Raw genomic sequence first — 15833 nt, 5'->3', positions numbered from 1 at the left:
TTCTGAAACGATTTTATTTTTGTATTCTTAAAAGCGACCTTACTGCCAAAAAAAACTGCGTGCAGGCGGGTGACTGCGATTAGTATGCCGAAATAATCCTTCTAGTGGTATACGACAAGTCCATGGCCGTAGTTTGTGCAAAAAACCTTGCTGTGTTTCGTATGAGCGGCGGGGACGTGCACGTAAACGGGCACCAGTACGAGGATGGCGCGAAAAAAAAAAGAAAGAAGACGAGGATATAAACGCAAAACACATACATAGTAAAGGAAGCGCAAGAGGCAAGGTGACAACAAGACAGAGAACTATACACAGGACAATCGCGGACAGCGGACACAGGACAGGCGCTTGTCCGGTGTACTTCTATGTTTTGTGAATTGCCGTCATTTTTTTTTGCGCTGCTTTTACTATGAGGATATCAACCGACTCACCCACGCAGTTTTGCACACACACGAGCGGCAACTGCCAGCAATTAGCGTTAAGCAACACTGCTGATGGGAACGATAATGATGATGGCATGGCTCTCTTTCCCTTTGTATCAGGCGGACTTGTTGGTCACGTTGTAGCCATAATAACAATAATAATGAGCGAATCAAAATACAGCCATATAGCGCCATCTTGTTACGTTTCACTTACGACGCGCGGTATAGCCAGCGCGGATGCAACGGACGCCGGGCCTTCGTTCAAAGCGGGGCCCGTTCAGCGCTGTCGCAACGCCTCCCCGCCAAGCGCGTCCAGGCATGTTTCGATGCCAAGTGTCTTGTGTGTGTGTAAATCGAATGTATAAGGAATACTCTATCCGCTTAAACTGATTCAGTGTTTAGAGTGTCTCTCCACAACAACGAGGCTGAGGGTTATAAGCAAGTGTGTGTGTGTGTGTGTGTGTGTGTGTGTGTGTGTGTGTGTGTGTGTGTGTGTGTGTGTGTGTGTGTGTGTGTGTGTGTGTGTGTGTGTGTGTGTGTGTGTGTGTACATGTTGGTGGCCACGCTTGTCAAAGCGCGACAGCCGGGGAGAGGAGCTCCCCAACTGTGAAGCGAGGAGGTCTGACCGGCGCCGGCCCGGCGGATGCGCCACTTCTCGTCTCAACGTGTCCGCGCGGCGCCGTCACGTGCTCCTCATCCCGGAGCCGTTCCTTCTTGCCCTCGACTCCGAAAGCAGCAGCCCACGGACGCCGAGAGAGGTTTCGATTTCTTCCGTCGAGTAACGTGCTCTCCCGTCTCTCCACTTCGGTCGACCTGACCGGCCGCTCTTTTGCGATGCTATAATAAACAAGTTGTTCTGTTAGCAGTCGACTCATGCTTTGCCAGGACCTTCGGATGCTTCCAGTTATGCCCCAGGCCGCCAGGCCAACGCTACCCTTGGGGCTTGCGACCCATTTGCAACAATCTGTTAAATGGAAACCGACACACATTTCCGCCTCGATGCCGTCAAAACAAACAGTGGATCTCAATCATCATCTTCACGAGCCTATTTTCACGTCCACTGCAGGGCGAAGGCCTCTCACTGCGATCTCCAACTGATTCCAATTTGCGCTCGCACATTTTCTAATTTCATCACCCTTGCTAGTTTTTTTTTTTTTTTTTCGCTCTCAACTGCGCTGCCCTTCCTTAGGCACCCGTCCTGTCCTCGAGCTTCTTTGTTAACCTCCGCGTTTGTCCCATATGTTAGCACCGGTAAAATGCTGTGATTTTATACTGTTCAGATGAATCTGTACGTCAAAGACGATATAGCGCTTACACTTAATCCTCAAGGCGATACGAGACTATAAGCGATGACTGATTTTGTCGTTTATTTCTTGCGGTCACGACGTCGAGAGCAATTAGCAACACAGGCGAATCAGCATCGAAGCGGGCATCCTGGTGCAATCAAGCTAACAGACTGTAACCGTCCAGTAATCTTCCCGAAGCCCTGTAAGATCCGCGCATCTGCACTCATGGCAACCGGTATCGAAGAGGGTATACCACAGCGTCATGCTTAAACTGTTCACTTTCACGGTTAATAGGTCGATTATCATAACAGAAAAATGTAGGTTAAAGTTCACTTCTTTTATTTTCCTGTTCCGCGCCGCAACCGTATGCACTGCGGAGACGTCACTGTGATGCCACGGATTTCGTGTTATTTTTACCGCATTTTGGTCGTCGCGGTGCAGCAGAAGTTCTCGAAACTTGCTGCCAAGTTACGGTTTTGGCTGTTTTCATAGGATGCAATGCATTCGATATTTATTGACAACAACAACAACAACAATAATAATAACTTAACGAAGCCCGGGCAGACGGCGTCAAAATCTAGCTGGAACTTCAATGCGGTGTCGCCGTCCGATTTCTTTTTTTTTTTTTTACCAAGCCTTGTCTCACGATATTACAGCAGGCTTTTTGGCATCGTTAAAAGGGTAATTTACTAATACAGCTCAAGTAACATTTCATCTTTCGTATACACCATTAAAACCTGTTTTCTTGCTACCTGGGCCGATCAAGAAGGGAGTCATTAATTAAGGTGAAAATGAGACATCCACCCAATCGTAGCAATTGCTACAACAGAAACCCATACGGGTTCCTCGAAAGAAAAGCCTCGCAGTTGAAGGAAAAATTCGTCCTGGTACGGGACTCGAATACCGGGACCACCGCCTCTGCGGGGCAGCCGCTCTACCGTAATCTGAGATAACCAGGCGTCTAGCCTGAATGTCTCATTTTTTGTAGTGGATGTCTCAGTTTCCCTTAATTAATTACTTCTCTCCACCTTGCGGGTCTCCGCAGAACTATTACATCAAGAAGGGAGTCGTGCTGGGTAAACTGAACGAATCCCGAAAGCGGTGCATTGTCGAAATAACGTCATAAAGTGTTAGCGGGGTGGAGAAAACGTGCTCTCGCCTTCTCTTTTTTTCCTCGCGAAGCTATATGTCGTGCACGCGGCATAGTTTATTCAAACGAGAGCGTGGAGGCCCTCCACATGCAGATTCTGCAGTATAGTTGGCTTGGGGAACGTGTCCATGTGCAAACGCCTGTAAATGCCTGCCCGATCCGTTTGGAGCTTGGCAGCTCTTAGCTTTTGCTACGCGACGCACGTGACAGGCACGATAACCGTCTCAATTAAAGCTCTCTCTATATATGGATTGCGCGTAAAAAGAAGATTGACATAACGTTGTTATTCGCTCGTCCCTTCCTCGACCGTAACCGTTGCCATGGTTTCTTCTTTCTTTTTTCGCCACTCGAACTATCCGACCCTGTCACATTCTGTCGTATGGTGTGGCATGGTAAAACTTTATTCTGGTCCTTCGGAACCGGGGGCATTCTGCCGTATTTAATAGTTTGTTCGTGTTGTTTTTTTGGTTTTCGTACGAATTTTCCGACAGGCTCGAGATATACGTGGATAGTCGACTTCCGTCAACTCAAACCCTCGCGGGGCCGCCGCACGATTTGGTCGAATTATCCGAATGGTCGAATTATCCGAACGGTCGAATGAACAAACGACGCCAAATGAACAAATTCAAAACTTTTTTTCCACTGCTTGAAGTGTCCTCTTGCGCTTGACCACAACTCTACCAGCACACGGCGAAGAACACCAACAAGCTTAAACTTTGCCTCCGCGTGGCACGACACGAGACAAGCGGGGAAGGACGACTTCACGGTTGGAAGGAGCGTCGGCCACTAAAACGATAAACATAAAACAGGTTCACTCCCAGGGAAGCGTTAGTGTCGTCTGTTGAATTTCTTGAGTTTTTCAAGTTTTCTTACCACATGCACCTCACGAGGAGACGCCGCTGGAGGTCGAATGAGCCGATGTGGCTTGCTTTTGGGTTCGAGCTAAGCGATATTTCTTGCTTCCATTGCGATTCATGGTTTCTTGACACTTTCCTGTACGTTCGAGTTAAGCGAAAGTCGAATCAACCGATGTCTAATTAACGGGGTCGAGTGTAATATATATATATATATATATATATATATATATATATATATATATATATATATATATATATATATATATATATATATATATATATAGCCCGTGCATGCACACGTGGGCACAGCAGAGCAGAAACGTCGACGTGAGATTTTGAATGACGGATGAGTGCCCTTTTTTTTTCATATATTCGGCTCCTTCACGAGTCTCTGTGTGTCTATTCCACGTCATAACTTGCCCAGCACAAGAGCCGAATGATAACGCACGGTTAACAAAGGCGCCGATGAATCACCACCTGCGGTTAACTACAGGAGCCTCGTAAATCTAGCACATCGGTCTGGAAGCTGTCGTTTACAATTGCGTCCCGTGGAGGGAGCCAAGCGAAAACGGCATTGTGCCGGCGTTCTGTGCAGCATATTTTTTCCCTGTACAGACGTTGAACAAAGCGCTGTCAAAGAGCCGCGCGGTTGCTACGCGCATTTCATCCTTGCAATGCGGTTCTATTATATTTTGGCTCGACAGAGGCGTAAATACTGTGTCCTTGTGATGACCTTCCGCGCAATGCGCCGCAAGTTTGTTTGTTTGTTTGTTTGATTGATTGATTGATTGTTTATTTATTTGTGTCTCTGTTTATTGTTCATATATATTCTTCTTCATAGTGGTCGTCGATGCGTGAATTTCGGCTTAGTAGCTATGCCATCCCCCGCGAGGATAAAAAAATTCCGGTATTTGCACTTCGTAAGGAGCGTAATATTTGATGGCATTTATATGCAGAGTGCCATCACTATATTACCTCTTATCTCTTCCCGAAAGAGGCCCAATACATTTCATTCATTCATTCATTTATTCATACTAATCTGTGGTCGCTACTCACATGTCTCGGCGGCTGCAGTGATGTAGCTGCTGCTTCGCCTGGTGGCCGCTCACTGCGAACAAAGCGATTAAAGTTACAAGACTTTATTTAAAAGACTTGAGAAATTCATTGTGAATTTGTTGTGAAGTGCACGTGCACAGTGCGGGCTGTTCTACGGGTGACCAGCACCTTGTCAGGCTCCTGCCTTTTGTCTTGGCGCCCACTTTTCTTTGAAAAGAAACAAACTCTCGCTTTCAAAATGCTCACGATGACGTCAGTGTAGGCCGATTTCACGGGAAGTTTCACACCCCACTTAAACGGGCGCTCTGAACTGTCATTGAGCCGACGGAAGTCGAAGTCGATGACAGTTTCCATCTTGAAATCTGTGCAATCTGGCGGCGACGATGCCGCCTCAAAGCTAACGCAGCAGTTCGCCGTGAAATCATGTATTTTGAGGTCATGCATTGTGCTTGGGCCTAGGTTATGGGGAGCTTTAGCTTAAGGGGGGAGGGGGGACGCAATCCGCACCCAAGCGTTGGGGGAGGCCAACCGCCGGGCATGCAAAAGAACCCAAAGCGAGCACAAAAGAGCGGAACTGGCCCACAACAGTTTGCTTCTTCCAATCCTTAATTCGGTGCGGCTTGCAACCCCCTCAGCTAAAACTCTCTAATTTGTTTTTATCGGTAAAGATGAACTACATCGCATTCAATGGAAACCAGAGACTGAACTTGGAGTGTTTCGAAAATATGTTCGCTGCGCCACAGTAGCCCGAAATAAAATAATAAAACACACTTTCGATATACACTGACGTACCGGCGCTCGTTCTTTAGCGCGAAATTTAAAAAAAAAAATGAAGGTTAGCCCTCGATTTATTTTTTTTTCTACTAATAAATATCTTGCCGCGTTATTAACAAAACCATACGATTTAAAGAACGCTTTATCATTCCAAACGAATGTCTTCCTTCTCTCTAGAGTCGTAGTAAACGTAGTAAAGGGCCTTAGTAAACGCTGCCAGAGATACACGACATGGCTAAGGCTAGTTGGAGGGCGGGCGTTTCGCTTTCTTAACTACAGGTGGCACCACCGTGCTTTCGTGTCGGAAAAATCTGCATTTCAGTCTGACGCTGCCGCAGACAACGCATAATTTATTCCGTTCATTGAGGCGACACAGGGTACCACTCCTAAGCGTGACATCAAATATAACTCACCGCAAAATGCGACCTCGATGCCAAATTTGAGCGCCGACGAGCTGGTGGTTGAACGAGGAGAGGCAGCTTTGTACTGTATTCCTGTATTGTACATCGCTTGTATTTTTGCTTTCCAACATTCGGTACGAAAATTGACTGCGCATCAAGGGTAGAAAACACGTAAATTGTGTGGTACAGACGTCACATCCTCGCAGCATGATCAGTTTCTGTTCTTTTTTTTTTTTCTTTTGGCGTTCGTGTTGTAGCCTTCGGACTTTTGTCAGACTGCATTGTGTTACTTTCGCGATGAAAAGCGTTCTTTGCATGCAGTACGCGGTAAAAAAAAAGGGGGGGGAGGAAGAACTGAAAGAAAAAGAAAGAAAAACTGACAATTTATATAAGCATCTTTGTTAAATATGCGAAACGATTTCCCAAGCATCGAGTGACATCTTATAGCGGGAGAACTATGCTTTGAAGGTTGAATCATCGCCTCTTGCGTAGCTGCGGCTTTCGAAATAATGCAACTTCAACAACCTGCAGTGATTTGTGACAGCCGCTTTCGCAGAACCTAGGCTAAATAGAGAACATCAGAGAAAAATGACCCCCACCTCCCCCCCACACACACACCAGAGTCCAATCACTTATTCCGACAGCTAAGAGCAAGTTTTTTCCGCTGCTATGAATCATGCAGACGTTGTTCCATTTCTGCAATATTTTCAACTTCCTCGAATGTTTCAGATATCATGCTCAAACTCTGCGACATAATCTGCTGTCTATGAAATGCTGTGCAATTTTATCCCGGTGCTCATCCTTTAGGAATATCGTTCAGTGTACACCTTCTCATTACCGTGTTTCTTTTTTTCCTTTCTTTTACCGCATACTATCTACAGAAACGATGCGAACAATATGACAATCTGTTTTTTCTACCTGCCTTATTCCGTCTGTTCCTGCAAAACTTTTGACAACCATATGCAACAATATACGGAAGCACAAGCAAGTCGCTCGCCGCTGATGCCCGTTAGCCTGTATATACATATTTGGACTTCGGACAACGTAAAAGTTGGCTTCTGTCGACACGTGTGTTTCGTAGCCGAGGGCAGAGCTGTTGCGAACGCTCACCGACTGCACCGTGCAAACTCATTACGTGCCTCCATAAACTGTTGTCGCGGAAAAAAAGAAGAACAAGCTATTCAGGCAAGATGTTCTTTTCTTTTCTTTTTACAGCTTTGCAATGTAGTCTCCTGATAACAACTGCTCCGGGCTCTCTAATCCCTTTATAACCACAGTCATGCTCATTACATAGCCCTATACTCAGCGTTCCATTAGCGGGCTTGTTTACTGTTTTTCGCCGCTTTTTCTTGCGCAACTCTGCCTCGCCAGTACACGTGCTAGTCTATCTCTGCGATCTCTGCGCAGCAGTAGCGCAGATTGCACAACTTCCTGTGGCGCGGTGGAGGGGGCGCCACGAGGCGAATTAGAGAAGTTAACGCGCTGGAACGGCGCTCCCATTACGTGCAACTGGAGCGAATCTGCTGCGCGCACACGAGCACGCCGTATAGTATCATCCCTGGCCGGAGGTCGCTGGGAGCAATTTACACTGTCACACATTAACCGGGGATGTGTTTGGCTCGCGCATATGTGGTTCGGCGCAAGGCCTGCACAGCGCGCGTCGAGAACTGACGTCACTTCCGCTCGCAGATCACCTTGCGACGCGTATGCGCTTCCGTCGTCTGTCTGTCTGTCTCATCTCTTTTTTGCGTCGTCTGCTCTCGGGATTGTCTTCTGGACGTTAAATTAACTCGTCTCCCAGGCGCTGGCGCGAGCTCCTGATTATCTCGTCGAGCTCGTTATGCGCGTAGAGGCTTCCGAGCGTCCTGAACGAAGATCGCGTAACGCTTATCCGCGTAATCTCCTTCATTATAGCGTAGCTATATGCGTGTCTGACTCCTGTTGCGTGACATAATCTTATTAAATATAGCGGCAGAGCCTTCGTACGGGCTGACACATCGTCATTTGGTGAAGCCATTGCGCAGCGCAGATAAAACAGCACAAAGAATGCAAGACCAAACACCACGTCCGCTACACTCCCTGAAAAGCAAAAAAACTAAATAAAAAAGTTCACTGCAATGCCAGGCGCCCAGGTTCATCAAAGCTCATAAAAACAATAAAGAAACAAAAGTAAAGCTCGCTTCCAAATTTCAAAGCTGCAGCCACACAAAGAAAGGATATCCGAAATGGAATCCCAATAAACCCAAGTTTTCGCCACTGGTATTTATAAGTGCCTACAACAGTTTATAAAAGCGTGCAGCTTCAGAAGTATGGTCAGTCTTGGAGAAAGGAAGACAACCCATGGCTGACATACAGTAAACCCTATTTGTAACAAAGTCATCGGGACAGGAAACCGGCTTTGTCATAAGTAGTATTTCGTTCGCTATGTAGGAGCTAAAGGAGTTTCACAGTAACGCAAGAACGTGAAAAACTGCGAATAAAGCGATGTTTCCGATAAAGCGATCTCGTTATAACGAGAGTTTTCCGTATTTAAACTACGGAAACGACTAATTCGAAACATAGGAAACGCATTTTGGAGACGTCGTTTGCCTTAGCTACTCTTACAAGAACCCTACAAAGGTGGGTCGAGTTGATTTGGCTTGTCGGGCTGAAAAACCGATCGTCGAGTTCCTGTATACTAACACGTCCGGCCGAGAGAACGCCGAAGATACCCCACTTACACGTTTTTTTTTGCAACCCCCAAATATTTCCTGCCCACGCCCACCATTGTGGAGTGCCAGCTGAACGCTTGTTTCAGTGAACACGTGGCCAGCGACTCTCGCTGGCCTAGCGGTCGAAAGGAAACAGACGACACTCAAACAACACATCCTCTAGAGGTGCCTGCTATACCAACTCCTCCTAGATAGCACAAGGCCTGCCCACTTCGACTCATGGCATCAAGCCACCTTGCCCGACTGCCATAGAATCTAATGGGGATGCTCCCGAGTAAGCCGCGGTGATTTTTGACGTCACCGCTTTCGTCGCGCAGGGCTTGGCAGTGGAAATTTCGGTCCAAGTATAGCATGACGTCATAAAGCAGAGTGCATAGGCCTGCTGTCTAGGAGGCGTTGCTGTACGCGTCGGCGATTTGCGCTGCATTCTTAGCTGGGCTACACCTTGGAAGCTTACGCGACTTTGAAGCTTCGCTTAGGAGCTCGAAGCAAACGTGTAACTGAGTGCGGCGCTGCAGAGAGGGCAAAATGTTCCGCGACAAACTCGCTCTTTCCCTGTTGACCCCGCCTTTTGTTGGCTCTCGAGTGACATTCCACGGCCAGCTTTGGGAGAAAATTCTGGCGGCAGCAGAAAATAGCAACAAATGTCCAGTCATAGGTTGTAAATTTTGCGAGCAAGAAGATTCCGCCTAGGGGAAGACGAGACACATAGACTGCTTCAGCGCTGCCAGACTTGAAGAACAAAAGAAGGCTGGACATCAGCCCACGATAAAGATTCTCTAGAAGCCGGTAGTTAAGTGAAGAAGCGGACTGAAGATAAGGTGGAAGTTGCGCAAATAATATTGAAGTAGATTAATATTAAACCGTAATTTTTTTCTTTTTAATTTTAACCGTTTGATCTAGAAAAGGGCAGCAAATATGCGTGTATCGCGATCACTTCTGATACGGTGTATTTTACCGCAGCCGTGGCCTAGAGGTAGACGGAGGTCGTGGGTTCGGTTCCCACAGCCGCCGAGCTCGTCAAAAAATGGGTACAAGTGGATTCCCAGCCTAGCGCTCGGCTTTCTTCAAGGGTCATATTCTTGGGAAGGGAGGGAGGCTGCGCTTTTAAATCCCCCTCGATACCCTCGTGAGCACAAAAAGAAAAGTAACACCGAATATTCGAAACTCGTGCCTAAGCGATAGATACGATGTATGATCCTCGTTGTGCCACATATGCATTTGCAAATGGCCACGCAGGTGTCCTTACGCCTTAAGCCCAATGTTGAGGCCCCGAATGAGATAATATTCTGAGAATGCTTACCTTACTACTTCTTTTGTTTTATTAATTCTCTTTATCAATAACTGATACAGTTGAACGCCTTTGCTTGGGGCCTCCGAAATCCTTCGTTATACAGGTGACTTTGTTGTTAAGGTCCCGCACCACACCACTCACTATATAAACGGGGCATAATTACTCCTTCGTTATACCGGTCATTTCGTTGTACAGGTGTTCGAGTGCACTATTATTGGGATCTCTTGCGTCTGTTGTCTGGGGGAATTTAATCGTCAGTAGCCATTTCGCGAAATTCGCAATAGCGTAGTCTAGGGCACCATGTTCCTGATCGTTTGCTTGCCGATATGTACTAGTAATATCGCTGAATAATATCGAACTAAGTTCGGCTCGATCCAAAAGATGTTAATTTGAAGGCACCCAGCGTTTCGAAGCCGGACCTGCCTCTTTCTCAGTCTTATCTGTCGAATGTTCACCTTTGCAATATCCCTTTAATACCTTCGCTTTAGCTTTGCAAATTAATTGTTTTCATTCATACATACTACCACCGTATTATTGGTCTATTCCCAGTAGTGGGTTGTGCCATTTCATTTAGGAACAACCGACCAACCGTCATTGATGGCAGCCAGCGCACTAATATCGAAGTCGAAGTTGTTGAACTCCGGCTGTACGTTGGCCAATCATATCGCCTTCTCCATCTCCGAAAATACATATCCCATCGCACTGTATCTTCACTCTTGAGCACATATATCCGGAATTATAGTCATACATTCTCAGATTATGAAGTCAAATACTGTCACACTATACTTTAACGGAGAAATGGTCGTACCATTCTCGAGCGGTGAAAACTTACGCAAGCTCAACCAAAATCTATTGCCTCTTTGTCTTGCCTGAATGAGTGTTTTCCAAAGTGGCCGGTTGCAAGATTTGGACAGGCAGCCGGGTTTCTATTTTTTAATCGGAAGGGACGCGTGTAACTTGCTTCAAATTAAATGACGTACCTACGCGTCGGTTCAGTATTCCTATTTTACACTAACTAATCACGTACTATAAAAGCACTGTTATAACTATTATACCACTGTTAACCTATTATAACACTCACCAACTTTTATTTCGAAGAAAGCAGCTGACCCTCAGCAACAAGAACTGAAGAAAAGAATGGTAATGGTGTTATTGCACTTACTGCGGCTTGCGAATCCCTCACGGAAGCGCCCAGAACTAAATATTGTCATTTTTTATGAGAATTTCGTTTGAAACGCCGTAGACGCGGCAATCAAAATGTCAGGATATTTGCGACAAAATCCCAAAACAGTGAAAAGACAAAAAAAAGAAGGTAAAATAAACGGTGTGACGATATGCGAGCGTGAAAGCTCTATTTCGGATAAAATGAACCCCACTTATCCGATAACGCTTCGCGGTGTCTTTGTTTCGCGCCCGTTATAATGTGTGCACGCCCCGATATTGTTCACTGCGGCGTTCCTACGCGTGACGTAACAAGCCGGACGTCGTGCGACTCGTCGGACCCGAGCAGACTTGACTCTCGCTCCCTTGTTTACGCCTCGTCGTGACTCAGAGCCAGTATCTGGCCGTCTTCAACTTTCCCTCGGTCGATAAAACGACGACGAGGCACACTTGCCTCGGGCGCGAAACCAAATCGCACTGCGGCGTTCCGTAACAGCATGGGCCAACTGATCGAAATGAATGGAGAAACAAACCTGAAATAGGAAATCGCGCGTGAACCATTACGGGCGTCCTCGTTTTTTTTCCTTCCCTTCATTTGGCGTCGTTCCAGCTCGGTCGCCGCACGCGCGGTGTCGTCCATCTTGTAAACCGCTCTTGGTTTTACTTCTTTGCTTACCCGCGCCGCGCAGTCCGGCGGCTCTACTTGTTATCGCCGCCTGTTGGACACGTTATCTGCGCTGCGAGATAAAAGGAAGTGCCGGAAGATCATTCGCGAACTATAATGATTGCAGTACAATCTGTTGACCCGGCCTCCCACGGCACCCAACGAGAGGACGAAAGGAAAAGTTGAGCAGACGACAGCCTCACTGGGATAACTTGTTTTGCGCAGAGCACGGACAACCGCCGAAAGCTGGTCGATGCGCTCACGTTAGCTTATTTACAAAGAACGTAGAACAATTAACGTGGAGCTGTTATTAAGGCTGGTATTGTACCTCAGTTTTGCGAGATTATAAGTTGCGAGCGCGCGTTGCGCGATTTAAACCATTCTATATTGAAAAAAATCGCAATGTCTTTGTCTTGTTAATGTCAATGAAAATTTTTATATTTATTTTATATGACGCTTGTACATAGGCCTAAGCTCACTGAGAATATGCGTATTTAGGCTCGGGAGCTTTCATATGAAGCAACCTTTTTCAAATGTTGATATCAACGTCGAACTACGCGAGGAGACAAACGCCAGTACGCGTAGCTGCAGCGCGAAGCGACGGGAAATGGCGCGCATTGCCTGACCCTGCCCGAGTCGGAGGGATCCTCGTAAATGCGAGACGGCGGCTGCACCACGTGACCACCAGCTGTCTCCGCGGTCTCCGTTGGAAACAGGGGAGCTGCTGCTTGCTGGCTGCGGGGACGCAAGGCAGCAGTCCGGTCGGTCGTGCTGGGCTTTGTTTTTAACAGCGCTGTCCAAGGATTGCTAGCAGCTTCGCTGCAGCCGCCGCACATGTGAGTTTCCTGAAGGATGAGCCATTATTTCTTCGCTCGCCAACAGCTTTATTATTTCGCCGCGGCGTGTGCTTTGCGTGTGCACTCTGCCTTTGCTGCTCGCATCCCGTCCATGCCCGGTTCTCCGCACCGAAAGAAAGGAGACTTGTCGTCGAGTTTGCCTTTGTATTTCCCGAGTATCGCACGGTGTTTCGATGAGTCAGTCCGTCATTGTTCGGTGGATTTAGCCACCGGTCCCAAGTGGCTGTCACGCATGGAAAGCGATTTTCTCCAACGTCTACGCGCCTTGCTGTGCAGCCGCAAGCGATCGTTCGCGGCCTGCAGCGTGAATAGATCACTTTGCGGGTCACACAATACCAGCGTGCCCTGATCCGAAGTCTCCTTTGTTTTTCGTGTTGTCCGCGTCGTCGTCGGCCTGCACAGAGTGTCGGGTTTCTTCGTTGCCGATCCCGTGGCTTTGCGTAAACATCTCTACGCGTCGCGTAACACATACAGGACATAACACGCCGTGCCCCTCGGAACAAACTAAAAAGCAAGTTGCCCGACTTGACGCATCTGCCCGAATGTCTCTGTGGTTCGAGTTCCTGAGCTTAGCAGCGCATAACTTCTGGTTCGAGTCCCAGGACTTCGCGCATCACCTTTGGTTCGAATCCCGGGACCTGACGCATCGCTTGTGGTTCGATTTCCTCAACTTAGCGCATCATCTGTGGTTCGAGTCCGCCAGCTGCGCGCATCACCTCTGGTTCGACTCCCAGGACCTCGCGCAGCGTCTGTGGTTTGAGTTCCTGCACTTTGCGCACCATGTGTGGTTTCAGTCGCTAGACTTGACGCGCCGTCTGTGGTCCGATTCCCAGGACGTATCGCGTCGTCTGTGGCTTGAGCTCCTGAACTTAGCGCGTCACCTGCGGCTTGAGCTACTACGCTTAGCGCATTTCATCGACGGTGAGCCGATTTGCTTCAACTCTCGTAAAGCCCTTACAAGGTAATGTTTGCAACCTGTTGAAGGTGTAGTGACCTAGAACTCAGTGATGCGGCCGCATATTCGGTACAGATGACACCGCCAGCGACTGTCACCGGAAACGTCATTCTAATGTGATCGCAGTTTACAGAGTTGTTTTTCCAAGAGCCTGCCTCGCAATGTGCCCATATGTTAGAGCGTGCCGTACTGTGAAAATTTCTCATGAAATTCGGTTTCCTCGAAGAGTAACTATATATCTTTGAAGACTAAGCCTTGAATAGGAACCCTCCTTTATTTAGAAAGCACTCTGGATTATTGAAGCAAGATTAGCAGTTCCCTTCCTTTGCACTGATTAGTGTACGTATGACCTGGCATTAGTCTGGTATAGTTGTGAAGAAACAGCTGTAACATCTCTGGGTTGTGCAGTGTATGAGTCATTGACAGATCTTTGTCGACGTCAGCACTGTGGAACCCTTTGTAATGTACACTTGCCTTACATTGCAAAGTCAGAAGAGCTACTTAGGTGTTTGGTGCATTGCAAGTTTCCCTGATAGTAGCATGTCTTAGAATTGTACTTGCCAAAATAAAAATAAATGTAGCTTCTGTCAAGAATAGCAGTAGTTCAAGCTCTCTTATTGCAGTTGCTGAAAGTAGTTGTAGCCAAATGCGTAGGTGCAGTAGCGTGTGACAGTGATAAAGTGGGTGTTGTACTTAATAACTATCTTGTGCATACGACTGTCATCCTGCATTGCACACTGTCGACTCTGGTGTTGGGACATCATTGACAGTTATCTTGAATACACACCATCTGGTATCTTGGAAGATTGTCAGCCGTTCATGCTACGTGGACAGTGTGTTTTCTTCTGCATATTTTTTTTAGAGCTCTCGGGAATGTTAGGAGCTCTGGCATGCCGCATTGAAATTTTTTTGTGCTATAGCTTCTTGATGTGCAAGTACAACTTTCACTTGTCTGTTGTGTACTTCCACAACCATAACGTCAGTTATGACAGGAAGGCAGGCTTAACGTTCCTGGCATGCCTTGACATGAAACATAATATATGAGTATGCCAACTGGGCTTGCTGTGGAGCTGTAGTTCTGTGTGTTTCAGTTCCCGCATGTCACTCATATACCCAGTATGTAATGATCTTTGGCAACTGATGTTAGTCTCCTTAAGGTGGAATTTCGTACTGTTTATATTGCTAAGTGTTGTACTCGCACAAGCGGGGGTACAGTGAACCTAATTAGAGGTCACTTGCATTCTTTCCTTTTGTAAATGTAATCGATGGCCAAGAGTCACAGCTGCAAGTCTGCTTTCTTTGAACTCTGTACAGAAGCTAAATGTCGCAGTGTGTCCAAAAACGCTGGCAATCTGAACAGACAGCAGTGATCAAAGACGTTTGGGCTTTCTTGTTGATTTGTCCAATTGCAAACGTAGGTCATCGATACAAGTGTTTTTACTGGCTGTTGCTGCAACTGCTTCACCAGTACAGTGGTTGATTACATACCGGTTCACTTTCCTTATAAGACGTGTTTGGCAAGTTTCAGCTCAGAACAGTTACATGCGGGAAACGGATGGTTCAGCTGCCTGACAGGTACATTAGCGTGAAGGGTGACAAGGTATACTTTGGTGGCTGGAGAAACTGAAGTCAGCCAAGAGCAGTCAACAGCACATTATTCAGAAAGATTTTGCCATTTGGTAAGTGAAAATAGAGCAGGTAACCTTTATGGCAGAGTGTACTTAGTTGCGAAGTTTATCAACCTTGTAAAGGAGTGATGCAGAAGATGGCCAAGCTTGTTTCTATCTCGTCTTGGAAACAAAATCGATGCTAACTGATGCACGGAAAAAATGGGTAGATGGGTAGTTCCTGAGCTCCCAGCTCCCAAAATTTGCAAAAGAGGTTGGAATTAAAAAAATATTGATTGAGCTCGTCGAGTTCACATCGAAATGCAGCAGGCTCCCTCATTTTGTTAGTCTGTGATTCTGTCTTATGTAATATGTTATTGCAATCCTCAACAGATCTGTCCATCCATATCGGCCACACCACAGAACTAGCTACACTGCACAAGCAACCTACGCAGTTACTTTGAGCACCTGCATCGAGATCGTCTTGCTATACACAGACTAATGGAATACGTACATTCTTTAAGCCAGTTCCAAAACATTATGTGGGGGGAGGGTGACACGCACTTACCCTAAGGGAATTTTTTGTATTGTTAACACAGGAAGCTTTTTTTTTTTTCAAGCTTCAAGTTACATGTGACGTT

General features: G+C 46.8%; 2 protein-coding genes across 5 annotated transcripts in view; one reads left to right on the top strand and one right to left on the bottom strand.

The window, feature by feature from the left end:
- Synj (synaptojanin) overlaps positions 1 to 11916 on the bottom strand; it is a 133598-nt gene extending 121682 nt beyond the window's left edge. The window contains exons 1-2 of the mRNA XM_065449943.2: positions 11643 to 11916; positions 4769 to 4820 (exon numbers count right to left, since the gene is read on the bottom strand). The gene's annotated coding sequence lies outside the window, so the exon portion shown is untranslated. The remainder of the gene's footprint in view (positions 1 to 4768; positions 4821 to 11642) is intronic.
- The window catches only part of LOC135916532 (uncharacterized), a 104175-nt gene that overhangs the window by 68974 nt on the left and 19368 nt on the right, over positions 1 to 15833 (top strand). The window contains exon 1 of one of the 4 annotated variants that reach the window (XM_065449945.2): positions 12896 to 13551. The exons of 2 other annotated variants lie outside the window; for them this stretch is intronic. In XM_065449945.2, coding sequence (XP_065306017.1) covers positions 13173 to 13551 — 379 coding nt within the window. In that variant the 5' untranslated portion in view covers positions 12896 to 13172. Of the gene's footprint in view, positions 1 to 12895; positions 13552 to 15833 lie in introns of those variants that run through there. One more of the 4 variants, XM_065449944.2, reaches the window with a different exon arrangement.

Source organism: Dermacentor albipictus, chromosome 9, assembly GCF_038994185.2.
Source record: "Dermacentor albipictus isolate Rhodes 1998 colony chromosome 9, USDA_Dalb.pri_finalv2, whole genome shotgun sequence".
NCBI classification, from domain to species: Eukaryota; Metazoa; Arthropoda; class Arachnida; order Ixodida; family Ixodidae; genus Dermacentor; species Dermacentor albipictus.
The sequence above is the reverse complement of the archived record's forward strand: the minus strand, read 5'-3'. Positions and strand labels throughout refer to the sequence as shown.